General features: G+C 49.7%; 1 protein-coding gene across 1 annotated transcript in view; it reads left to right on the forward strand.

Annotated features, from left to right (window-relative positions):
* Window positions 1-10,000, forward strand: part of col4a5 (collagen, type IV, alpha 5 (Alport syndrome)) — a gene marked incomplete at both ends in the record, with an annotated part of 37,333 nt that overhangs the window by 5,370 nt on the left and 21,963 nt on the right. Inside the window, 13 exons of the mRNA XM_084451615.1 lie at window positions 3,381-3,437; window positions 3,831-3,920; window positions 4,162-4,206; window positions 4,438-4,482; window positions 5,828-5,890; window positions 6,034-6,087; window positions 6,896-6,922; window positions 7,172-7,252; window positions 7,465-7,527; window positions 7,639-7,674; window positions 8,749-8,790; window positions 8,892-8,984; window positions 9,587-9,640. Of these exons, the coding sequence (XP_084307741.1) occupies window positions 3,381-3,437; window positions 3,831-3,920; window positions 4,162-4,206; window positions 4,438-4,482; window positions 5,828-5,890; window positions 6,034-6,087; window positions 6,896-6,922; window positions 7,172-7,252; window positions 7,465-7,527; window positions 7,639-7,674; window positions 8,749-8,790; window positions 8,892-8,984; window positions 9,587-9,640 (750 nt within the window). The remainder of the gene's footprint in view (window positions 1-3,380; window positions 3,438-3,830; window positions 3,921-4,161; window positions 4,207-4,437; window positions 4,483-5,827; window positions 5,891-6,033; window positions 6,088-6,895; window positions 6,923-7,171; window positions 7,253-7,464; window positions 7,528-7,638; window positions 7,675-8,748; window positions 8,791-8,891; window positions 8,985-9,586; window positions 9,641-10,000) is intronic.

Genomic DNA, 10,000 nt, shown 5'->3' on the forward strand with positions numbered 1-10,000 from the left:
AGAGAGAGAGAGAGAGAAAGAGCGAGAGAGTCAGGTAGAGAGAGAAAGAGAGAGAGAGTCAGGGAGACAGAGAGAGAAAGAGAGAGAGTCAGGTAGGCAGAGAGAGAGAGATAGAGAGTCAGGTAGACAGAGAGAAAGAGAGAAAGAGAGAGTCCAGGTAGGCAGAGAGAGAGAGAGAGAGAGAGCGCAGGGGAGGGTGGGGTCAAATATCTGGAGCTCAGTGACCCCCCCCTGACTGGATTACATGCGCCAGTGGTGGGGGGGGAGGGGGGGGGGGGGGGCGGTCTGCAGGACTGGGCGTGGGAGAGCCGACGGCATTGAGCTGAAGCAGACCAGAATCTAATCTAGAATCCAGAGCTTGTGAAAACACCCTGCGACACACACACACACACACACACACACACACACACACACACTAGTCCAGGGGAGGGCAATTGTGTGTGTGTGTGTGTGTGTGTGTCTACCTTTAATTTCCACACCACTGTCCTCTGGCCTTGTTCACTGCCAAAACCATACAAGCCCCCCCCCCCCCCCCCCGCCCGCCGCCCACCGACCAGCTGATGGTGCCAAGCCATCTGATCCTCTCTGGCCACCCCCCCCCCCCCCTTTCCCCTCATGTGACCCCTGGGGACAGCAGCGCTAGAGGCTTCGGAGGGACAGGAGAGAGGCAGCGCCCAAGGGACCAGGGTGTGGTTTAGGGCAGACTCGGTGGGGGGGGGGGGGGGGGGGGGTGGCTGGGGTTTGGCACTGCGTCGAGTCTCTCCCCGTGCTCGTGGCGTGCTGGGAGCGGGCGTGGTCCCTTCCCTGCCGCCGCTGCGATAGGTGGGTCTGATTGGCCGAGGGCTGATAAACCCGCTATCAGCCAATCAGTGTCCAAGGCCAAGTCTGTCCGCGGATCCATCACTTTTCCAATTAGATGGCCTACAGGCACTTTACCTCCCATCGGGCGCGCGGGTGGGACTCCACCTCCATCAGCCCCTGTTTTCACGCCGTGTGTTTACACCCCCCCAGGTCAGGTGGTGGTGGGATCTACTGTACGCATCCCACGTTACATCCGGTCACACACACATACGCGCACACACACACGCACGCACTTGCTCCCCGGCTCTCATGACCCGGGGTGAAGGGGTTAATCGTGTGTGGCGACTGACAGGAAGTCTCTATGCATGTTTGACCTTTGACCCAGGAAGTAAAAGTTATCATTGGGGGGCACTGTATGTATAAGTCCCAACTTGGAAACGCACACGCTTTGGCATGTAATGCAACGGCCATGCAAGCACACACACACACACACACACACTTCTCCATCCCCCTGACCTGTCTAGGTGGACAGACAGAGGGAGGGAGGGAAAGAGGGATGGAGAGAGGGAGGGAGAGAGGGAAGGAGGGAGAGAGGGATGGAGAGAGGGAGGGAGAGAGAGAGGGAAGGAGGGAGGGATGGATGGAGAGAGGGATGGAGAGAGGGATGGAGAGAGGGAGGGAGGGAGAGAAGGAGGGAGGTGACACCCTGATTAACTTCTCCACTGTGTGTTGACACAGCGAGTGCCAGCCGGGCAGAGCGCGCACGCCAGCCACCCGGTAGATGAGAGAGAGGTCTGGGGGAAAGAGTGAGAGAGTGAGAGAGGGAGGAGGGAGAAAGGGTGAGGGAGTGAGCGAAGGAAAGAGAGAGAGAGAGAGAGAGAGAGAAAGACTGTGAGTCCTTAACTCCGGAGCACTGATAGGTTTCATCCACCATACTGGACCAGGTTAGTTAGGCCTGTTTATTAACTGAATGGTAAATGAACGGCAATTGTGTAGCGCTTTTTTACCCAAAACACACTCACACACCGGTGGCGACAGCTGCCGTGCAAGATTCCAGTCTGCTCATTGGGAGCAATAGGCTCTGTGCACCAGCTCCACTACTTCCTGAAAGTCACTTGGCATCTTTATTTCCTGTCCTATATGATTGGATTAAGTGATTAATCAAAGTGACTTTCAGGAAGTAGTGAAGCTGGTGCACAGAGCCTATTTGGGGCTCAGCGTGAAGGGAGGAGGAGCCGGGAATCGAACCGCCAACCCTGCGGCCATCGGACGACCCGCCCTACCTCCTAAGCCACCTCCGCCCCCAAACACTACGTTGTCACGGAGGCGTTTAGCGAGGGGATAGAATATGACACTGATGTTCCATTCATCCCGAGGTCCAGGCGAGAAGTTAGGCTGGTTAGTTACAGCTTGTTTTCAAAGGCTGTTTCATCCTTGGTATGCTAACCGTGCTAATGCCTTGCAAAGCCATTACGCTTGGCTGTTGCTTCTTTGGATGTAGGATAGGCTATGCTTGTTTATGTTGGATTAATATGACCAGCATCTGTTAATAAGATTCTTTTTTTATGATTAGGTTATGGATTAACTCGCTATCTGTTAACTGATATAATTATGCACCAGCCAAATCCTGGGCTATAATGAACCGGGAATTTGGATGGGTTTCAGCGCACGTCTGTGTGGGTCGACGCGTTTCAGGTTGCTGAAGAACGTTGTTTACAGTTTACATTTCGAGATAAAGTTCTTGTTTGTCTTCTGGCTCCATATCATGTTTATATTCTCAGGTTCAGGTTTAGTTCAGCATCGCTGCTCAGCAGAAAGGAGCGGAGTTGCGCTAGCGGTGATGTAGTATACTGCCACTGCCCCCCAGTGGTGAGGGATGGAAATGCGTCTTCCACTGGTTCATTGCTTTGGTGTGATTTGGCGGATCTAGTCTCGTATTTGAAATGGACAGCTGGTAGAAGTTGAACATGAAGCTGCCATTTTTAATAACTGACATGTTTGCATAGAAGTGATATGTTTGCATATAGCTGATATTGATTAAAGCAATCAGTGAGGATCTTTATTTGATGATTCTGATGTCATCTAAGTCCTCTAAAAGGATGTTGCTGTGTGGTTCTGGTCACGTATGAAAATCCATACAGAGACAAGGGTGTGTTAAAAAAAAACACTCAAAAAAACACTTGTTCAGTAAATGAAGTTTCCATGTTAAAACATGTCCCTGTTGTGTTAACAGGAGTGTTAAAGCATTTCCCACACAGATAACCCTGGTGTTGATGTGTTTCACAGATGTCACTTATCAGGCTAGTGTGTGTGTGTGTGTGTGTGTGTGTTGACTCTCACACTCTGAGACGCGCCCTCACTGTGTGTAAAACAACAAACACATGTTCATCTGTAAGACATCTTGTCTAACCTCTCTCTCTCTCTCCCTCCCTCTCCCTTCATCTCTCTCTGTCTCTCTCTCTCCCTCCCTCCCTCTCCCTTCATCTCTCTGTCTCTCTCTCTCTCTGTATCGTGGTCTCTCTCTTTCCCTCTCTCTCTCTCTCTGTCTGTCTGTCTCTCTCTCTCTCTCTCTCCTCCAGGCTTGTCATGGCTGTGCGGGGTCAAAGTGTGACTGCAGTGGTGTAAAAGGAACCAAGGTGAGTCAGAACACACACACACACACACACACACAAACAAGCACACACACACGCATCAAACATTCATTTTGGAACTGCCTCCATACTGACTGCTGAACATATCAACTTCCAAGATGGCGGCGCCCTTTTTACGTGTTTTTTCCGTTAATACCGTCTTGCTGTATTTTGTATTTTGCGCTTTTCATTTGCACTGTCCTATCTTTGCATTGACCTGTCCAGTCCTTGCACCCTGTCTAATGTCATCTGAATCAGTGTTATTCACCAACTGACCAGAGCTAATTCCCTAGTAGTAAAACTAGTAAAAACTACCTGGCAATAAAACTTATTCTGATTAATCATAATGATTAACACTGACTGTGTGTGTGTGTGTGTGTGTGTGTGTTCTCCCTGCAGGGTGAGAGGGGTTTCCCAGGCCTCCAGGGCCAGCCGGGAGTTCCAGGGTTCCCGGGGCCGGAGGGGCCCGGTGGCCCCCGGGGGGAGAAGGTACGGTAGGGGGGCGGGGCTCCGGAGATTCTATCATCCTACACCTTGTTCCAGATATACGGGCACAGCTGGTCGTTGATTATCCCTTATGTAGTGGAACTGGCAATGAGATTAATCCATTTCTTCTGTCCACTTCATTCTATCTGCACCAATCTCTCACTTCTCTCCCCTTCCTCCCTCTCTCTCCCTTCCCTCCCTCTCTCTCTCTCTCTCCCTCTCCCCCCCCCCCCCCCCCCCCCAGGGTAATGACGGTCCAGGAGGTCCAGGAGGTCCGAAAGGAATTAGAGTGAGTAGACTGTAAATATTTAAGATATAAGTCCAATAAGCTGAACAGCTACAAACCGGCTACTCCCATCTTCACGTAACTCAGCCCTGCTGTCTGAAGGTGTAATACCCTCTCCCGTCCAGCAGATGTCCCCATTTCACCACAACTCAGATAGCCAAGTCAATGCACTGATCATGATATAGACATTGTCCGATTTATAGATAATTAAAAAATAATATCTCTTTCTCACAGGGACCACCTGGACTGCCGGGATTTCCTGGAACGCCTGGAATTCCAGTGAGTTTCCCCAAACGATCTCCATTCTGTACCAGTTGGTAGAGATGTTCCGTATGAGATGGAAGTTCTGAGGTGTTTGTCGAGCACGTTGGGCAGGTCCTGATGAAGCCCCGTATCGAGACTTTTTTTTTAAAGCATGTGGCCGATGACAAACATGATCACGTGATCGGTTTGGCGTGAGATTCGAGCGGTCGATATAAGGAAGTGAAACCCGCCTTACTTTGAAGGTTGTAGTAGTTGGTTGGTGGTTGCGTCCAGTTGGAAGTGTGTTAGAAGTGTTCAGGATTGTTTTTCAGGTTTGTTGGAGGAGGAGGCGGAGTCACTGCCCAGTTACACAATCACTCAGTCCCCAGACTCACTGCCCACATACTGAAGCACATCCACTGCCCAGTTACAGAAGCCCACAGTCCGCAGTTACAGAAGCACATTTAGCCTACAGCCCACCTGCGCCCCTCACAATACTGTCCCTCTTCATTTCATTCTTCATGCTCTCCATGTTTGGTCACTCAACTAGATTTAATATTGACCAGTTTTCATGTGTTGACCAATAGGCCCACATTATAACATGTCGTCACCTACTTTAGTCAGAAATAATTACAACAGCAAACATAGCCTAATGATAATTATTACTATGGGTTATAAGTGGCCTATATCATACAGTGACACAACACAACCATACTCATTGTGTAGTGAAGTGGCTGGCTATTCCTGTGGTAAATTACAGCCACTACCCCAGCAATAGTGGGGGTAGTTTTGACACACCTTTGTCACAGATCCAGGCAGATGAAGATTATTCGAAGAGTCGGAAGAAAAGATGGTTTGTTCTCAAATACAGTTCGGACTCCATTGCTCCTCTATTCATTTAAACTTCATTGCCGACCCAGGGTCCAGATGAATAACAACACACATACGTTTCCCCTTCACTTGGTTTATATGCAGCACACGCCAATTAGGCTCGGCCTACACGTGTAGATAATTGCCAATTAGTGGTGAAGTTGTCAATCAAAATCAGTTATATCAGTAATGTTTCAGTGCTCCAGCAGTTACGCAGTGATATTGGCTGCTATAAATGATCGTTGCCAGCAGGTGTCAGTAGCGTACAAAGCATTTAATGAGCCTTCGCGTATATTGAATATTTTTGCGATACAATGTGCCTAAAAGCCTCGGTCTTTCAGGAAGCCTCATTTCGTCATCACTACTAGTTGGACCTCCCCTGTCACTTATCCAATGATATGAGTGACATCGGACTAGTTGTGATGTCTCTAAAGTGACACCGCTTCCTGTGCGACATCCGCTTCCTGTCTCAGTGTGACATCACATCCTGTTCACTTCCTGTGTTTCCCAGGGTCTTCCGGGACAGGATGGCCCCCCGGGCCCCTGGGGAACGCCAGGCTGCAACGGAACCAAGGTACGCGAGGGTATCCCGTTCACACCTAACACTGGAGCTAAATGCTCTGGGGTTGAATGTTGACCTTTAGTGTAATAAAGTGCTTGTTTGACTGATGTTGTTGTTGTGTCGTTCTTGTTGTTGTTGTTGTTGTGTCTCTTCAGGGTGAGAGAGGATTTCCAGGATCTGGAGGCTATCCGGGTTCAGAGGGACGACAGGTGAGTCATCACTCCTCCTCCCCTCCCCTCTCCTCCCCTCCCCTCTCATCACTCCTCCTCCCCTCTCCTCTCCTCCCCTCTCATCACTCCTCCTCCCCTCTCATCACTCCCCCTCCCCTCTCCTCTCCTCCCCTCTCATCACTCCCCCTCTCCTCTCCTCTCCTCCTCTCTCATCACTCCCCCTCTCCTCTCCTCCCCTCTCATCACTCCTCCTCCCCTCTCATCACTCCCCCTCCCCTCTCCTCTCCTCCCCTCTCATCACTCCCCCTCTCCTCTCCTCTCCTCCTCTCTCATCACTCCCCCTCTCCTCTCCTCCCCTCTCATCACTCCTCCTCCTCCTCTCTCCTCTCCTCCCCTTGCATCACTCTTTCTCCACTCCTCTCTCCTCTCCTCTCATCACTCCTCCTCTCCTCTCTTCTGCTCTCCTCTTTACTGCTCCCTTCTCCTCCCCTCTCCTCTCCTGTCTCAACCCCTCCTCACCTCTCCTCTCCTCTCCTGTCTCAACCCCTCCTCACCTCTCCTCCCCTCTCCTCTCCTGTCTCAACCCCTCCTCACCTCTCCTCCCCTCTCCTCTCCTGTCTCAACCCCTCCTCACCTCTCCTCCCCTCTCCTCTCCTGTCTCAACCCCTCCTCACCCCTCCTCACCTCTCCTCCCCTCTCCTCTCCTGTCTCAACCCCTCCTCACCTCTCCTCTGCTCACCCACACACATCTCCCCTCTTCTCTTTTGGCCAACATATACAGTGATTTACTTTCTCTCTCTCTCTCTCTCTCTCTCTCTCTATCTCTCTCTCTCTCTCTCCTCTACAGGGTCCTCCTGGTTTGCCGGGACAAAAGGTAAGGCATGTCTACCAGACAGTCTGTATGTCTACCAGACAGTCTGTATGTCTACCAGACAGTCTGTATGTCTACCAGACAGTCTGTATGTCTACCAGACAGTCTGTATGTCTACCAGACAGCCTGTATGTCTACCAGACAGGCTGTGTATTCTACTGTAGGACCAGACTGGTCTCAAGCTACAACTTCCTGTTAGAGAACCCAAGGTTCCTACCTACCCCTCTAACCCTCTTGTCTCCACCCCTCCAGGGTGACCCAGGTGATGTGATTCCAGTGGACCGGTACGGCACAAAGGGAGGAGCTGGTCTGCCGGGAGTGCCCGGACACCCTGTGAGTGTGACGCCGTAGAACCGTAGAACCTTGCGTTTGAATTCTAGCGTTCTGTGACTTAGAACTCTCAACGGTCAGTCAACTCTCAACTGTTTTTTCTTCATTGTAAAGCGTTCGTTCTACTGTGTCGGACGGACGTACGCGCACATGTGTGTGTTTGTGTGTGTGTGTGTGTGTGTGTAACTTGTTCTGTGTGGGTTTCTTGTTGCTAGGGCCTCCCTGGCCCCAATGGACTGTCTGGCCCTGTTGGCCCCCCCGGACCCAGAGGATATGAGGTAATAACACCATATACGGTCGCCCTTCCTGTCACAGTAGATGTGTACGTGTCGCTGATAGAGTTTTGTCTTTATTGTTAGAATAATACAACTTTGTGTGATGTTTTGTAGGGTCGCTCTGGCCCTCCTGGCCCCCCTGGGCCTAAGGTGAGTTTGAACACACACACACACACACACACACACACACACACACGCACATAAATAGTCCCACATATAGTCTGTTTATCCTTTCAGGAAGTAGTCATTCTCCCATTGAGACCCATCCATTTTACTGACAGGAAGTAGTCATTCTCCCATTGAGACCCATCCATTTTACAGACAGGAAGTAGTCATTCCTCCATTGAGGCCCATCAATGTTACACACAGGAAGTAAATCCGTGTCGACTCTCAGTGTTGAAGCTGTCTGTGGCGCTGTCCCGAACCAGCCGGAGAAGAGATGTACAGCAGTAGAAGGGATGCTAGCATACATAGAGTGGAGTAGGAAACTAGATAGGTATTATAAAGAACTAGAAATGGTGCTCGTAGTGCACAGTTCTCTGCCCATAATGCATTTCGTGGCCCTGTGAACGTGCACGTGTGTGCGAGCAGGATATGTTTGTTAGGTTGTTAGGTCGAGAGTCTCTGTGACCTTCCCACGTCGAGATATGGCCGTTTCATGACGGCCCCCATTGACAATGAATGGGGGGGATTTTTCGCTCCTGAGCCTAAGTCCAAAAAATGAATGGAGGTGAATGGTTGGCCATGTTTGGGGCGGCTCATGGACCGCCCCGTGATTCGGATCCGCTCCAAAATTGAATGGGACCATGGACCATGCTACGCCTCTCCACTGAGTTTCATGAAAATTGGTCTGGTAGTTTTTGCATAATCCTGCTTACAAATAAACCAACCTACTAACCAACCAATAAACACACGCCACCAAAAACATGACCTCTCACCCTGGGCTGTCGCTGGGGTGGAGGTAATAACACATTGAAGATTGTATACTGAGAGAGTGATTCCTGTCCTACCTGTCATATAAGCACTCATCATTTTAAGTGTATATAGTATACTAGCACTAGCATCCATTTAAGTGTATAGTTGTATAAAAGTCACTTTGGATAAAAGCATGGCTAAATAACTAAAATATAAACATTTGAGCATAAAACCCCTAGTCCTCCTCTTGTAGAGGGAGGAAACAGCCATGCTAAAGCTTTACATCACTTCCTGTTTGCTCCACCACAGGGAAACATGGGATTGAACTTCCAGGGGCCGAAAGGGGAGAAGGTACAGTAGCTGCTCTAGGAAGAGGACGGACGATCACCTACCACTCTGGAACAGGCGGACAGGGATACTCATGGTGTGTGTGTGTGTGTGTGTGTGTGTAGGGTGCTACAGGCCTCCAGGGGCCTCCGGGTCCTCCAGGCCAGGTGGGGGAGCAGAAAAAGCCGCCGGTGACGGAGATCCAGCAGGGAGACAAGGTGAGGCGCCTGGCCGAGAGAACGCCCGGTTCTCTCTCCCTCTCTGAGAACCGGCGCTGGGCTGGCACTGAAACGGCCGCGGTACTGTTTAGACGCAGGCGCAGAACACTCTGGAACGTTTTTGTGACGTTCTGTAGGAGGTACAGGAGCTCAGTACGACATTTGAGGTGACGATACTTAGCTGTGAGCTCCCGAACCAAGTCAAGCACTGCTTCCTTTATCTTAACACTGAGATGAGTTTTATAAAGATTTGATACAGTAATAGACTTTATTTCCCAGTGTTTCTCCCTATTGCTTGCTGTGTGATACATAGTTGAAAAGGAGTAAAAAAAAAAAAGTGTAACTTTATGTCACCATCTTTGGCTTTTGGTGAAATTAGACCAGGCTTTCCGATGTAAAGTGCTGTATGACATTCCACCACCAGAGAGCAGCACTGAGTCCACTGAGTCCAGCGGTAACTCTCCTTTCCACCACTAGATGGTGCCAACAGTTCACTTAAAAAAAAGTTCTACAGTCAGCTGCAGCTTCTTTGCTTAGATACCTCATAGCAATTCTTCAATCGAAAAAACACACTTTCTTGATGACTTGTATTCTGTTTCCAGGGCGACCGAGGTCTGCCCGGCACACCTGGTGACAACGGCCTTGCTGGACCTCCTGTAAGCCCTGCTCACTCTGGATCTATAATATCTACCTCTATCACTATCACTCTGGATCTATCATATCTACCTCTATCACTATCACTCTGGATCTATCATATCAATCTCTATATCTATCACTCTGGATCTATCATATCTACTTCTACAACTATCACTCTGGTTCTATCATATCTACTTCTATAACTAGCACTCTGGTTCTATCATATCTACTTCTATAACTATCACTCTGGTTCTATCATATCAATCTCTATATCTATCACTCTGGTTCTATAGTATCTACCTCTATCACTATCACTCTGGATCTATCATATCAATCTCTATCACTATCACTTTGGTTATATCTATAATATATATCACTCT

This window comes from Borostomias antarcticus (assembly GCF_949987555.1).
Source record: "Borostomias antarcticus genome assembly, chromosome: 17".
Taxonomy (NCBI): domain Eukaryota; kingdom Metazoa; phylum Chordata; class Actinopteri; order Stomiiformes; family Stomiidae; genus Borostomias; species Borostomias antarcticus.